A 16,732-nucleotide genomic window follows, 5' to 3' on the forward strand; every position below is an offset into this window, starting at 1 on the left:
TTTAAAAGGTAATTTGCTTGCCATTTTTATTCTCTATTTGTAGTGACAATTATTAGGAAGACTTCCTGCTGTCGTTTTTTGTTTTTTTTTTTTTTAATCTGAATGTTCCTCTCATTTGTAGCTTGGTTGCAACAAAGGAAACAGACAGTGCACGGTCTCGAAGTACTCCAATGTCACCTTCTGACTTTCTGGATAAGTTAATGGGAAGGACGTCAGGATATGATGCAAGAATCAGACCTAACTTTAAAGGTAATTGTTCCACTTATTATTTTGTATGAAATGTGTTTTGAATATGCCTAAGCCAGATAAATTTTCAGATTGATTCCACCAAAAATTCTAATGCTTATTTCCAGTAATCTTTCAAGTCCTGTATTACTCAATGATATGTCTTAAGGAAAAAAAAAAGCTAGTCTCATGTTAATAACTCTTAGAATTTGTCTTCTTTGGACCAGTACTATTTGCTTGTCTTTCTTTGTTGTACTTATTGTCATGATGATTCATTTTAGAAAAAATTTATACAATTTCCTAAAATGAATATATATTCACTACATATATGAATATATAAATATTTTATTTTTATATTTTTGACAATTAATATATTTTCCTATAATATATTCCTAAAATGTATTTCTACTCACTGGAATGGAAGTTTCTTCAGAGATGGCAATAAACCATATTTTAATTACCCACAGCAAGACTCTCTATATTGTGGAGAATCAGTTACTGAATTTATGAACAGGGAAAAGAGTCTGAAAACTAAAAGCTACAGATAACACTTAAAAAATTATTCCATCTACCAAATATTTTGCCTAAATTTATAGAAAAGAGTATAATTGTCAATTCAGGATTTTTTTTTTTAATTCTACTGTTTAATATAGTGATAAGCAGCACATTTATACAGGATATATGTAGCTTATGTCCCACAATATGTCCTAGGTAAAAGATGAGAAAGCTACTTCCATGCCAATACTTATTTAATATATCTTGACTATTATTCTATTTCAATAAAGAAAATAATCCAAATGATAAGAATGCCTACCTCTTCCATGAGATTCAGTTAAGCTATTTTCATTCTTTAGGGTGAAAAGAAATACAGTGTAGTCTACAATAATTATTTTTTTCTTGAATTTGTTCTTATGGGAGGAAAAAAGAAATAAGAATTGCTTAGCAGTGGTTTAAGAATTATTTAGAGAGGACTGATAAATACTAAGAATGGGTAGCAGGAGAAAAAAATTAAGAGTAAAATTTTTGATAATTTATAAGTAAAAAATTATAAATTGCCTTAATTTCAAAATGATTCTGACATGTAGATTGCTTTTCTTGATTTCTTTTTAAGAATTTTGACCATATTTTAATTTTATTTTTATATTTTTTGACTATAAATATGTTTTTTAAGATTTATTAATTTATTTATTTTAGAAGAAGAGAGAGAGCATGAGTAGGCGGTGGGCAGAGAGAGGGAGAGAGAGAGAATCCTAAGCAGGCTCCACACTCAGTGTAGGGCTCACTCATGGTGGGGCTCCATCTCAAAACCCTGAGCTGAAATCAAGAGTCAGATGCTTAACTGACTGAGCCACCCAGGTGCTCTGACCATAAATATTTTTAACTGCACAAGAGGAAAACACTAAATGTAAGCTGTGAGAAATTAGTACAGCTTAAGAGATATCATATACAAATGAAATGAGATTTCAGCATTATGAAGATCTTCTACAAATTGAGGAAGAGCAGTATCCCTAACTTTAGGTTTAAAACTAACTTTGAAAGGATCTTGAAAAATATTCAGTTGTCATATTAGTAAACATAATCAGTCATTAGTGGATTCATTATGGTGATTCTATTCGGTGATTCAGAAGTACTACTTGGTTTTCACTGAAAACTAAAGGGGAAAATATATTCTATTTTTAAATATCTGTGAGCACTTAAAAAAAATCACATTAACAGACTCAATGGATATCTTAACAAAAATACAGATAAGTTGTTAACCACACAACAGCTGTCCCAGTGCCTTTGCTGCTCTCTTGGAAAGTTTACTTTTATTTTATTATTTCAATCATTTAACAGACAAAGGAAATTTTGAGCCATCTGAAATGTGATTAATATTACTATTTATGTGTGAGACCCGAAAAAAACTGAAAAGATCTCTTCTTGCTTAAAATAAGTACAGATTTTCTTTAAATAAACATACATTTCGAAAAACTAGCTGCTAACCAAAGCCAGTTTAAAAGTTAATAGACTTTTTTTTAATTGAGAATAGGAGAATCCATATTTACTTCCCAGTGTCCTTAAAGGAACAGAAAAGAAAGGGGAGAGGGTTTTCTCTCTCCTTTATGGTTTTTCAATATATCTTATACTCTGAATATGAGAAAAGCAAATGGATGCTCATTTGATTACCACAAATAATGTCATTTTTAAAAAACCAATACCTTAATGGATTAGTTCTTAGCTAACACTCTTGTTTTTACGACCTCTTGCTAAGAGTGAACTGTTGTCTCCAGGGAAGCTCACAACTTCCTCCCCAAATTAAGCATATTCAACACAGTTTCATTTTATTGAATAAAATCACATCATAATCCTTTGATGATCATTTCATTGCTTAATATTGAAATATAAATAAATTTAAGTATTTTTGAGGTACGGAGGCATTAACAAACTAAATCTAAGACATATCAGAAGATGATGGGACAGAGAGGAAGATTAGCCTTTCTATTGTCAGGTACCTTGGGACCCACCATGACTCTTAAAAAAATAAAGTTAATTGGGCAGAAGTATGATGAATGTGTTCTGGTAATGTGCAATATTCTACTAGACTTTTTTTTAATAAGCAAAAATAAGTAATTTTTTAAAAAGAATAGGAGTGGGAGGACACTTGCATGGCTCAGTGGGATAAGCCTCTGCCTTCTGCTCAGGCCATGATCTCAGGGTCCTGGGATTGAGCCCTGCATCTGGCTCTCTGCTCAGTGGGGAGCCTGCTTCCTCCTCTCTCTCTGCCTGCCTCTCTGCCTACTTGTGTTCTCTGTCTCTCTGTCAAATAAATAAATAAAATCTTAAAAAAAAAAAGAATAGGAGTGGAAATTGGCCAAAACAGGTGTAACAATATATTACAATAGCTTAATAGATTTAGTCCTCACATCTTCGCAGATTAAAATGTTAATAAAAACTAATAATAAACATAATTTACCTGGATAATTTCTTAGGCAATAGGCAAGTGTTTTCAAAATATAAAAACATTGGGAAAAACCTCTCGGGGTGTTTAAACTCGCAGGGATTTACAAATTTTGTAAGAGAAAAAACATAAAGTCTCAGTATTGACCTTCTCAGACAATTTACAGAGAATAAGTAAGAATGCTCAATCTCATTAGCAATCAGTGAAGTACAAATTATAATAATAATGTGATAGTATTTTCACCTCTCAAAATATCAAAATTTAAAAATAATATTAATTATTTCAGCTCAAATACATTATTATGAAATTATTTCTGGAATACTGATTTTAAATTTCTGATTGCTTTCTCAAATATATATATACATCAAAAGGGAAAATATATTGCAGGGCATAGTGGAGAACAACTATTAAAAAATATCAATTGGCTTTGTTAAAATGTTATTTTGATTTTGTTCTTTCATATACTGCTAACTTAACAAATCTAGATGTAGACATTTTTCTGTAACATAAATTATGATACTTGTTTGTATTTTTTGTCACATTTCTCTAAAACAACCTACACATTTAAAAAAATCTGACCTGTTTAAGTTTTTTTTTTTTTTTAAGATTTTATTTACTTATTTGAGAAAGAGAGCACAAGTGGGATGAAGGGCAGGGGGAGAAGCAGACTCCCCGCTGAGCAGGAAGCCCAATGCAGAACTTGATCCCAGGACTTTGGGGTCATGATCTGAGCCGGAGGCAGATGCTTAACCCACTGGGCAACCCAGGCACTCAAGATTAAATATTCTAAATAGGTTATTAAAATATACCATACAAAAGTAGAAATAAGTGATTCTCTTAAAACACTTTAAATTGGTGCCAAGCACAGATAGGACAGTCTCTTCATCAAAAATTATCTTAGTAATTAAATTAAATATAACTATTAGCTACTTATAAAAATAAATATTGAAAGAAATTAAAACATTTAAATATCCAACCTTACCAACATTTTATTTCTTCTTCACTAATTAATCAACTGTTCTCTTTCCCTCCAGAACGCTTGTAACTTGTCTTAAACTTCTATAAGAATCAATTTTCCCCAAAAGAACCTCTGTGACTTGAGGATAATTTGAGTATGAGAACAACTCCAAATCTCTGTTATATCGTAGTTCTGTTATCTATAATGATTTCTTGAACTAATATAAAGAATACACTTAATAACAACAACTGGGTTTAGAAATTATCTGAGAGGGCGCCTGGATGGCTCGGTGGATTAAGCGTCCTAGTCTTGATTTCCTCTCAGGTTATCATCTCAGGGTCATGGCATTGAGCCCTCCATTGGGATCCTCACTGAGAATGAAGCCTGCTTAAGGTTCTGTCTCCTTCTCCCTGTTCCCACCCCCCTCCATAAACAAACAAACAAACAAACAAACAATCTGAGAGTCTACTAAAAAGAGTTAGCAAGTAAATCTCCAACCTGTCACTAAACTTGTTAATCCTTCAACAGAGGATAGAGTTTTACACAAATCATTATTTCATAAAATTTGGTCTTAGCAGAAATGGTATGTATAGAAACCATTATCTCCACTTTGAAAGACAAAAATAATAGGCAGGCAACACTATTTCTTCCCTGCAGTCTGAAATCCTTTCTCTTTCGAACTCTTCCTATCTAGCAGAAAGTAGAAATGGAAGGGCAACGTGACAGAAAGCACCACACAACAGCCTGAATACACAGTCTGGAGAGGCAGTGCTCAACACACAACCTAACCATGTTATGCACTTGGAGTTCCAGATGATTGAAGGGAAGAACCCAAATCCTGTAACCAACAGTTTCTTGAATTTGTATTTACATCTGGCTCTTCATTTTGTTTTCAAGTTCACTTTCTTTCTTTTTTGGTCTAGTTTTATTTCTATCTCTCTACACACACAGAGATAGAAGAAAACAATTTCTCATTTTCAGAACAGGAGTAAGTTGATAGACACATTTTCTGAGCCCTGGTTATCTTTTTTTTTTTTTTTTTTTTAATTTCTAGACTTTCTAAAGAATGATTTTAGGTTTACAGAAAAATTGACCGGAAATTACCAAGAGTTCCCATATCTCCCCTCCCATCCGCCACAGTTTTCTCTGTTTACATCTTACATTAGTGCAGTATATTAGTTAGAACTGATGAATTAGGGCACTTGGGTGGCTCAGTGGGTTGTGTTTGCCTTCAGCTCAGGTCATGATCCCACGGTCCTGGGATTGAGTCCCACATCGGGCTTCCAGGCCAACGGGAAGGCTGATTCTCCCTCTGCCTCTCCCTCTGCTTGTGCTCTGCCTCTCTCTCTCTCTCTCTCAAATGAATAAATAAAGTCTTAAAAAATAAATAAGGGAATTCTGGTGGTTCTCAATACCAACATTAAAAAAAAAGAATTGATGAATTAATATTGATAAACTATCAAATGGCTCTTCATCAACAGTTAATAATGATGGTGTTATTATTATGAGCTTAAGTCTATTGTTTACCTTAAGGTTCACTCTTTGCGTTGTACATTTTATGGGTTTTGACAAGTGAATTACCCACATATAACTATCATTACTGTATCATACAGAAGTTTCACTGCCCTAAAAAATCCCCTGTACTTCAGCTACAAATGTCACTCTCCCTCTCCACCCAAATCTCTAGCAACCACTGATCTTTTTCTGTGTAGAGTTTTGTCTTTTCTAGAATGTCATACAGGTAGAATCCTACAGTGTGAAGACTTTTTGGATTTGCAATATGCTTTTAGGAATCCTCCATGTCTTTTCGTGGTTTGATAGCTTATTTCTTTTTATCACGGAATAGTATTACACAATAATCTCTTGTTTAACCATTTGACATGAAAGTAAATTTATACAATGAGGGAGCGACAGAATTCTAGCTGAAAAGTTTGTCGATGTTCCATTGTCTACTGACATTTAGTTTTATAACAAAAATCAAAATCTTACTGTGATTTTTTTCTCCCTTAAATGTAGCCTAGATTTTTTCTAACTATGCATGTTTTTCTTTTTTAAGAAAAAGTATCGTTTATGCTAGCATTGCTTTGTGTTATTCCCCAAAACAGCTCTTTCTCTTAAAAAAAAAAAATCTGATCTTTCATCGTCTGTGTCTGATACACTCCCACTCATACCCTTTACCCTTTTGTCCTTTTTCTCTATATTTAGGGAGGATTGTTCAGATTTGTTCTGTAAATGACTCTTTGATATTTAACCTGGTGTCATTTGGAATATTTAGGAAGATTTTTAGTCTGTGATTGTGTTTTGGTATCTTCACAGTCCTCTTTATCCTGAACCATTTTCCTTGAACGTGACATCACGGAGTTTGTATTACACGTTGTTAGGCAGGTGCTATTTTGTATGTTTAGCTGTTTGTTTCGTTTACAACAGCAGCAAAAAACAGGCACCTGAGCTTGGTAGAAATTCAGTTGTCTAAAACTATTAGTGATGAAAAGCAACACTTCCTTGCCTCAACAGCCCTTCTGCACAGTTGTGCTTCTTTGAGGCAGACTCCAAAAGTAAAATAGGTCAGTTCTGGTGAGAATCTGTTCTAGTCTCTCTGATGGTCCCTAGGCCTTTTGCAAAGGATGCAGTATAAGATTCCTTTGCACTAACTAGACTTCTAATTTAATGCCTCAATTCTCTTATTCTACCTCTTCTGTTTTCCTTTTCTCCCCCATGATTTCTCTTTTCTTCCTGCAGGAACAATTATGTTTATTCATCGTCTTTACTCTCTTTAAGGTGCTAATTTTCTTATGTGATGGAAATACTCTGTAGTTTTGGAAAGATTGAGTCGATCTGGGCACTGATATAGGCTTTGTCTGGTTGTGTGTGTGTGTGTGTGTGTGTGTGTGTGTGTGTGTGTGTGTGTATTTGTTTAAGGAGGTGGTTTGCTGCTATTTATCTCACTGGAAAGGGAAATCTGAGACATTCCTGCCCTGAACAGAACTGTGCTGTAGATGAGTGCTGAGTGTTGTCTAGGCTTTGGTCGGTATCCTCCAAATGCCAAACTATAGATGGCTTTAGTTTTAAGGTACTGTCTGGAACTCTGTTTCCTCCAATCATATATATTTTTTTAACTTTTTGCAAAGAGTTAGAAGTTGAATAAATTCTGGGAATCTAATTCAGGGCATTGTGTTTATAGTTAATACTGTATTATTAAAAATTACCAAGTTGCTATTTAAAATCTGCTGAGTGGGTAGATCACCTATGTTCTCACCACAAAAAAGAAATAGTAATTATGTGACGTGATGGAAATGTAAGCTAAATGCTAAGGTGATTTTCCTATTGCAATATCTAAATGTATCAAATTAACACAGTGTGCGCCATAAACTTAAACAATGTTGTATGTCAATGATATCTCAGTAAAGCTAGAAAAATAACCTATTTTGAAAGTCAGCATTGATTCACAGAACCATATTATTTCTAATCATCTTAATGAACTTATCTTAGCAAAATATATATAAATAAATAAAGTTATTTTCATACCTTCAAAAATTTCTGAGGGCTAATTAAAAAAACAAACAAACAAACAATCTTGTCACTTGCAGTGATGTGGATGGAACTGGAGGGTATTATCCTAAGCGAAATAAGTTAATCAGAGAGACAAATATCACATGACCTCCCTGAAATGAGGAATTTGAGAAACAAGACAGAGGATCATAGGGGAAAAGACAAAAAAAAGAAACAAGATGAAACCAAAGAGGGAGAGAAATCATAAGAGACTTAATCTCAGGAAACAAACTGAGTGTTGCTGGAGGGGAGGGTTGTGGGAGGGGTAAGGTGACTGGGTGACGGACATTAGGGAGGGTACGTGCTATGGTGAGCGCTGTGAATTGTGTAAGACTGATGATTCACAGACGTGTACCCCTGAAACAAATAATACATTGTATGTTAATAAAAATGCATAGATAGATAGATAGATGATAGATAAAGTATCTAAAAGAAAAATTTCTGAGGGTTAAACCCCAAGCCATTCCTACTCTCTGGGAATATGGGCGGGAAGCAGGGAACTTCTGAGACTAGTACCCATGGCCAATCCCTGCAGACCCCTTTTAACTTCCTACCTCTTTTCCTGCAGAGGATGACCCTAAGTTTTGTGCCTCCCTGCGTTGTTCTTAGCTCATTAGCTCCCTTCTCCATGCAGTCCCAACCTGCATTTATTTTAAGCTTACCCTGTTCCATCAATCAACCATTTTTTTCTGCCTTCTATATTTTATGTCATTGAACTAATTATGACTTTCCTTCCATTCTCTTTGGTGTGATGTGTTTAGTCTCATTTTTATTTGCTAACATCATGTGATGCTCTCAGAGAGAAAAAAAACTGTGTTCATCTTTCTATCTTGAAATAGAAGCACCTAGGAGTCATTTGAAACTAGAAGCCAGTTTAATAGATGAAAAGAAATCGGAGAGCAAATAAATGTACATCCAGAGACAATAAAATATTATTTTACTAGGCCATTTTACCAGCTGTTTCTGGATTTTACTTCTTTCTTTTGATCTTATTGTTTGATAACCCTTAAGTATAACTTGGATCCAGGCAGAAAGTATTCTCTTAGCAATCACAGGAATACATGTCCCTTCCAAACTTTTATTGCATTTTTGTTACTTTTGTTTTCATTCCATCTCTAATGGTTACTTTCTTTATCTAGAAATAGCACTGGCTGTCTTCACAATGTCTTTGTGGTTGCTGTCTTTTTATCTGTAATATTTGTCTATATTTGTCTTTCTCCCACATCACAAATCCAGTTTTCAAATAGTCTATTCTGCTATAACACATTCTAACCCCAGAATGGCATGTGTACCTAATTTCCTACCTGGTTTCGTTTTTCAGGGAAAAGTATAAGCAACTCATTTTCTCCATTTTAACTATTTATACTCAGGCAGACATTATTGTTCTTGAATAAAGTGCACAATTATTTTTTGAAAAAGGTGATTTTCTACTTGCATTTTTACATAATACAGGTCATTTTAATAGGAAGAATGTCTTTAATAAGTCTTTCTAAAACTATAAATGTTCACCTGAAATGCTCACGAATTTAGATTGGTGGCCCCCACATTTTATGTTTCCTTTGATTTTTAGTTTTTAATGTATTTTTCTGTGGTAATTTCCCTTTTTTTATTTTAAAACGACCTCAGATTAACAGAAGATTTGCAACTACAGCACAAAACATTTTTTTTTCCGAGCCACTTGAAAGTTGTTGACCTGATGCCCCAATACTTGAGTATATTAGACAAATAATATTCTCTTAGACAAGCACAACTTAACCATTGAAACAAGAAAATTAACATGAATATATTGTTACATTCTAAATTGTGGACACCCATTCAAATTTTATCCATAATCTGAATAACAGCTTCATAGCAAAAGGATCCATTTTAAAATCATGTCTTGTATTTTATTTGTCATTTTTCCTTGATTCCTTCAGTCTGAACCAAAACCTCATGCTTTCTATGACTGTCATGATCATGACTTTAAAAATTATATTATTATTCCTTTACTTAGCAGAACATGTTTCAGTTTGCATTAGTAATTTTCTTCCTGATTCAATTTAAATAATGCATCCTAATAGAAATATCACAGAAGTGATGCTTTATTCTGATTGCATTTAATCAGATGGTGGACCACATTAATCTTTGCCATCACTGTTAATGTTCACTTTGATAATTGATTAAGTTGGTGTATTCCAGGATATATCTATACACATACATGTATTTGCATAAATACATATACACATACACACTTGTGTATATTCATATATATATTAATTTACATCTCTATCTTTAATTATCTACTGAAAATCATGGTTCACACTGATATTTCTGATACCATAGGTTTATTCTAGCTGCTGAGTTACCATATTTTAACTTCCTCATCTGACAGTAAGATAACTGGCTCCCTTTATCCTCAAAATAATGATGTATTTGATCAACATGTAATAAATCTCCCTTGTCTGCTGCCACATCTTCTCCCACACAAATGCCCTCGGGTCATGATCAGACTCTGACTGACCATGCCAGGATGCGCCCATGTGGACACTCTCCTCACCCTTCTCTAATACTCCACATCAGCTGCCCAACTTAAGGAATATCCTCCTCACTCACTTTGGCTCTGGCATTCTGTGTGTGTCTATATATCCCTTCCCCGCAGATGTCCTTCTCATCCTGTCTAGTTTACCACATTCCCCATAGTCATCTCAACATGGACACCCATCTTTTGTTGCCTGACTGAATGGCTTTAAGGCTGCATTTTCAGGAAAAAAATGGAAGGAAAGAGAATAGAAGGAAGAAACTAAATCCTATTTTTATGTCATAGTTTTCAAACTTTCTTCAAGTATCAACAAATAATTTAAAATGTGGATTTAAAGTCATCAAGTTTATTTTTGTCAATTAAAAAATAAAATAAGGGGCACCTGGGTGGTTCATTAGGTCAAGCGGCCAACTCTTGATTTTGGCTCAGGTCCTGATCTCGGGGTCCTGAGATGGAGCCCTACACAGGGCCCCATGCTCAACAGGGAGTCTGCAATTATCTCTCCCATTCTCCGTCTGCCCCCGCCCACTCTCCTTCTCTCTCAAATAAATAAATAAATAAATCTTTTTAAATGTAAAAATAAATAAATACAATTAATATCTCTCCTTGTGACATAACTACATATATATGTGACATGTACATACAGATGTACATGTATATAGATGTAAATACAACATTTTTTGAGATTTAGTCTTTCAATTGCATTCTATGTCTTTAAAAAGGGTGAGGTTTTAATACAACATTACACTAAACATTTCTTAGAATCATTTTCATGAACACTTGAGCTGTTTTTTGTTTGTTTCTTTGTTTGCTTGAGCTTTGCCTTGTGAATAATTTTTTCCTAGTATGAAGTGCAATAATATAATTGCCAAGTCTTTGCAATGCACTTTGTTATTTTGCCTTTATGCATCTCTGAATTTAAAAGGTATGTTCTGTTTCTTTAAAGGACATCTAAAAAAAAAATGCTGCTGAAAACATCTGCAAGTACTGTTGTTAGATTTTCAGGGCCAACGATGGCTAATGTAATGAACAATTTAAAGGCACAATTTGCCATATGGATGCTATAGCAATTATTTTCTCCATTGCTAAACATAGCAGTGTATTAGATGGATTTAACAGCTTTTGCGCTGGCACAGGGAAGTAGCAGATTGGCCACGGATGACTAAACAGGTGCTCTCTGTAATGGCAATAGAATATCTACAATCTTCTCTGAGCTTCATTCTCTACAAAGTTTTCGAATATACGTATCAATAGCTAAGATAGAAAGATTAAGATTGCTGCTCTGATCTGCCATAGACCAGAAGCTTAGGGTATAGACAGTGCTTTATAAACTTTATGGTCCTGTGTCCACTTCATTCTTTATATCCATCTCCACTGTCTCTGCCTTGGTCAGGACCAGTCTATCTCCCATCTGGACTATAATAATAAATTCTTGTTTTCTCTGTCCCTAAGCTTTTGTCATCCATTCCACAACTCACCATGTTGTGTTGGTTCGCTACACCCATGATCAGAAATCTGTAAGGGCTCCCTCAGCTTCATAAAGTAAATTCCAAATACTTTGTATCACACCGAAGAGATTCCACGATCTAATCCAAGACTACTTTAAAAACAATGCTTTTTATTTTCAAGTTGCTTTATACTTTTAGTATGTTTTTAAACTTTCTAAAGAGAGAATTAATTTAATTTAATCAATTTAATTTATTTTGATTAATTTTCTTAAAATTATATATATAACACACATTTTGTGTATATATATATATATATATAATATAATATACATATATATAACACACACATACACACATATTTCAAGTCAGTGTCTGCTCTAGTTTTGAAATTTGGAATTAAGGTTTAGTGTCCTGAATTCATTCACTTTCTTTCTGCTGAAGAAAAGAACACACACCTAAGTAGTCAAATGGGAACCACATAGCACTCTTGTGTGTTTCATAATCAGACAAAGAACACATGTGATAACCACTGGAATAAATAATAACACTTATACCTCAGAACACTGTGATTTACTTTATTACCACATGAAATTTAGACTTTGAAACCAGGCTGGCTTTCTGCCTTTAGGAGGAGCTTTCTGCATGTGATTGTAGGCAAGGGCTGAAGTCTGTTTTATAGAATATAAAATAACATGTTCCCAACTATAAGTCAAAGCCTCAATTAGTTACTCCCTTGATAATTACTCTTCTGTGGAAACATGTTATTTTCCTTATTGACCTAGTAAAGCCTCTGGTCAACTTGGATGCCAGTGCCACATTTTAGGGAGAGACAAGTACTTCAGAGGAATCCTTCTCCTAGCACAGGACTCAATATTTCTGCTTTCAGAAGCTTCCTGGAATCATTAGGAAGTGCCATGAAGCCCAGAGGACACTGAAATGCATTCGAACAGATATCTCTAACACATACTAAAGCCTATGCTGAATTTTTACCTTCATTCTATTTTTCACCACCACTATCTAAAATTATATATAATTTTATATAAAATCTATATAATATATAATATATAATACATAATATAAATTAAATATAAATATAAATATATAATTATATATAATTAATTCTGTAATACTTAAATTTAAAGGATGAGCTCAAAAGAGATAGTAAAAAAATGCTTCCCTTTTTAGGCAACGTCCACAGAGAAATTAAAGTCCCAAAAATAAAAGCACTGACTCTTGCTAAATTAAAATAAGAAAAATCACTACCCACTCCCCTCACTGTTTTATTTATTCCAGTTTCAGCCAAAGAATTCACAGTCAGATGGAGCAGGCAGTCTCATAGTGGCAGCTGAACATGGGGCCATGTCCCCCAACATGATGCACTTCCATCAACATTTTATTGGAAGATGAATTAACCTGATACTAGTGCTCTTGTGTTTTCCCTCTTCCAAAGGCTGTGAGTCGATGGAGCACAGAGAGTTTATCTCAAGCTAAACAATATTCCCTAGATTCATATTACTGTGAACAGCAAAAGATAAAGCAGTTTTCATGTTCTCTAGGAAACAGAGAATAACCTAGAAAATATGAATGATTGGTTTTAGCTTTTCCAGATTCCCAGATACTCTGTGTACATATTTTAGAGTTCAATACCTTAGACTTACATTAAGTCAAAAGAAATCTAACAGTTAATTGTGACTTTATACTTCTCTTGGGGTAACATAATCATGAGGTAAAAGATTCATGCTTTCTCCTTTCTCACATAGTGACACATAAGACAAACTTATTGTCTCACAAATTTAAACATTTATAAATATTTAGAAATAACAAAGAAACCTTTTTTTAAAAAAGGATGCCTGGGTGGCTCAGTCAGTTAAACAGCTGCCTTCGGCTCAGGTTAGGATCCCGGGTCCTGGAATTGAGCCCCACATCAGGCTTCCTCTCCCTCTGCAGCTCCCCTTGCTTGTGCTCTCTTGCTCTCTCTCTCTCTCTCTTTCTCTCTCCAACAAGTAAATATTAAATAAAGATCTATTTTTTTAAAAAAGAGGGGTGCCTGGGTGGCTCAGTGGGTTAAAGCCTCTGCCTTCGGGTCAGGTCATGATCTTGGGGTCCTGGGATTGAGCTCCGCATGGGGCTCTCTGCTCAGCAGAGAGCCTGCTTCCTTCTCTCTCTCTGCCTGCTTGTGATCTCTGTCTGTCAAATAAATAAATAAAATCTTTTAAAAAAATAAAATTAAAAGAAAAAATATTGAAAAAAATTTTCTACTAGTAATCAAATAATTATAACACCTCCGGGATTCAGGACTTACAGGAACTTTTTTGTTCTTAAAAATCTATCCTTCATATTTAAAACAATTTCCTTTTTATATCTGTTTAATTTTATGTGCTATGCATCTTGATGATCAATAGATTTTGGGCTCTTCCTAACTGCACAGGCTCTACTTGTTTTTGTTTTTTGTTTTTTTTTTTTAATCTTTATTTTTTTATTTTTTATTTTTTTATAAACATATAATGTATTTTTATCCCCAGGGTACAGGTCTGTGAATCACCAGGTTCACACACTGCACAGCACTCACCATAGCACATACCCTCCCCAATGTCCATAACACCACCCCCCTCTCCCGACCCCACTCCCCCTAGCAACCCTCAGTTTGTTTTGTGAGATTAAGAGTCACTTATGGTTTGTCTCCCTCCCGATCCCATCTTGTTTTATTTATTCTTCTCCTACCCCCCTAATTCCCCACATTGCATCTCCACTTCCTCATATCAGGGAGATCATATGAAAGTTGTCTTTCTCCGATTGACTTATTTCACTAAGCATGATAACCTCTAGTTCCATCCACATCGTCACAAATGGCAAGATTTCATTTCTTTTGATGGCTGCATAGTATTCCATTGTATATATATACCACTCTTCTTTATCCATTCATCTGTTGATGGACATCTAGGTTCTTTCCATAGTTTGGCTATTGTAGACATTGCTGCTATAAACATTCGGGTGCACTATGACCCTTTGGATCACTACGTTTGTATCTTTAGGGTAAATACCCAGTAGTGCAATTGCTGGGTCATAGGGTAGTTCTATTTTCAACTTTTTGAGGAACCTCCATGCTGTTTTCCAGAGTGGTGGCACCAGCCTGCAGTGCAGTGTAGAAGGGTTCCCCTTTTTCCACATCCTCGCCAGCATCTGTCATTTCCTGACTTGTTAATTTTAGCCATTCTGACTGGTGTGAGGTGATATCTCATTGTGTTGTTTTTTTTTTTAAAGATTTTATTTATTTATTTGACAGAGAGAGATCACAAGTAGACAGAGAGGCAGGCAGAGAGAGAGAAAGAGGGAAGCAGGCTCCCTGCTGAGCAGAGAGCCCGATGCGGGACTCGATCCCAAGACCCTGAGATCATGACCTGAGCCGAAGGCAGCGGCTTAACCCACTGAGCCACCCAGGCGCCTATCTCATTGTGGTTTTGATTGGTATTTCCCTGATGCAGAGTGATATGGAGCACTTTTTCATGTGTCTGTTGGCCATCTGGATGTCTTCTTTGCAGAAATGTCTGTTCATGTCTTCTGCCCATTTCTTGATTGGATTATTTGTTCTTTGGGTGTTGAGTTTGCTAAGTTCTTTATAGATTCTGGACACTAGCCCTTTATCTGATATGTCGTTTGCAAATATCTTCTCCAATTCTGTCAGTTGTCTTTTGGTTTTGTTAACTGTTTCCTTTGCTGTGCAAAAGCTTTTGATCTTGATGAAATCCCAATAGTTCATTTTTGCCCTTGCTTCCCTTGCCTTTGGCGATGTTCCTAGGAAGATGTTGCTGCGGCTGAGGTCGAAGAGGTTGCTGCCTGTGTTCTCCTCAAGGATTTTGATGGATTCCTTTCTCACATTGAGATCCTTCATCCATTTTGAGTCTATTTTCGTGTGTGGTGTAAGGAAATGATCCAATTTCATTTTTCTGCATGTGGCTGTCCAATTTTCCCAACACCATTTGTTGAAGAGGCTGTCTTTTTTCCATTGGATATTCTTTCCTGCTTTGTCGAAGATTAGTTGACCATAGAGTTGAGGGTCTATTTCTGGGCTCTCTATTCTGTTCCATTGATCTATGTGTCTGTTTTTGTGCCAGTACCATGCTGTCTTGATGATGACAGCTTTGTAATAGAGCTTGAAGTCCGGAATTGTGATGCCACCAACTTTGGCTTTCTTTTTCAATATTGCTTTGGCTATTCGAGGTCTTTTCTGGTTCCATATAAATTTTAGGATTATTTGTTCCATTTCTTTGAAAAAAATGGATGGTACTTTGATAGGAATTGCATTAAATGTGTAGATTGCTTTAGGTAGCATAGACATTTTCACAATATTTATTCTTCCAATCCAGGAGCATGGAACATTTTTCCATTTCTTTGTGTCTTCCTCAATTTCTTTCATGAGTACTTTATAGTTTTCTGTGTATAGATTCTTAGTCTCTTTGGTTAGATTTATTCCTAGGTATCTTATAGTTTTGGGTGCAATTGTAAATGGGATGGACTCCTTAATTTCTCTTTCTTCTGTCTTGTTGTTGGTGTAGAGAAATGCAACTGATTTCTGTGCATTGATTTTATATCCTGACACTTTACTGAATTCCTGTACAAGTTCTAGCAGTTTTGGAGTGGAGTCTTTTGGGTTTTCCACATATAGTATCATATCATCTGCGAAGAGTGATAGTTTGACTTCTTCTTTGCCAATTTGGATGCCTTTAATTTCCTTTTGTTGTCTGATTGCTGAAGCTAGGACTTCTAGTACTATGTTGAATAGCAGTGGTGATAACGGACATCCCTGCCGTGTTCCCGACCTTAGCGGAAAAGCTTTCAGTTTTTCTCCATTGAGAATGATATTTGCGGTGGGTTTTTCATAGATGGCTTTGATAATATTGAGGTATGTGCCCTCTATCCCTACACTTTGAAGAGTTTTGATCAGGAAGGGATGCTGTACTTTGTCAAATGCTTTTTCAGCATCTATGGAGAGTATCATATGGTTCTTGTTCTTTCTTTTATTAATGTGTTGTATCACATTGATTGATTTGCGGATGTTGAACCAACCTTGCAGCCCTGGAATAAATCCCACTTGGTCG

General features: G+C 35.0%; 1 protein-coding gene across 2 annotated transcripts in view; it reads left to right on the forward strand.

Moving 5' to 3' along the window:
* LOC111156394 (glycine receptor alpha 3) overlaps positions 1-16,732 on the forward strand; it is a 215,918-nt gene that overhangs the window by 47,247 nt on the left and 151,939 nt on the right. For both annotated transcript variants that reach the window (XM_022517247.1, XM_022517256.1), the window contains exon 2: positions 122-249. In XM_022517247.1, the coding sequence (XP_022372955.1) occupies positions 122-249 (128 nt within the window). The remainder of the gene's footprint in view (positions 1-121; positions 250-16,732) is intronic.

The sequence above is a fragment of the Enhydra lutris genome, unplaced genomic scaffold (genome assembly GCF_002288905.1).
Source record: "Enhydra lutris kenyoni isolate GAN:26980312 unplaced genomic scaffold, ASM228890v2 scaffoldscaffold3, whole genome shotgun sequence".
In the NCBI taxonomy this organism is placed as follows: domain Eukaryota; kingdom Metazoa; phylum Chordata; class Mammalia; order Carnivora; family Mustelidae; genus Enhydra; species Enhydra lutris.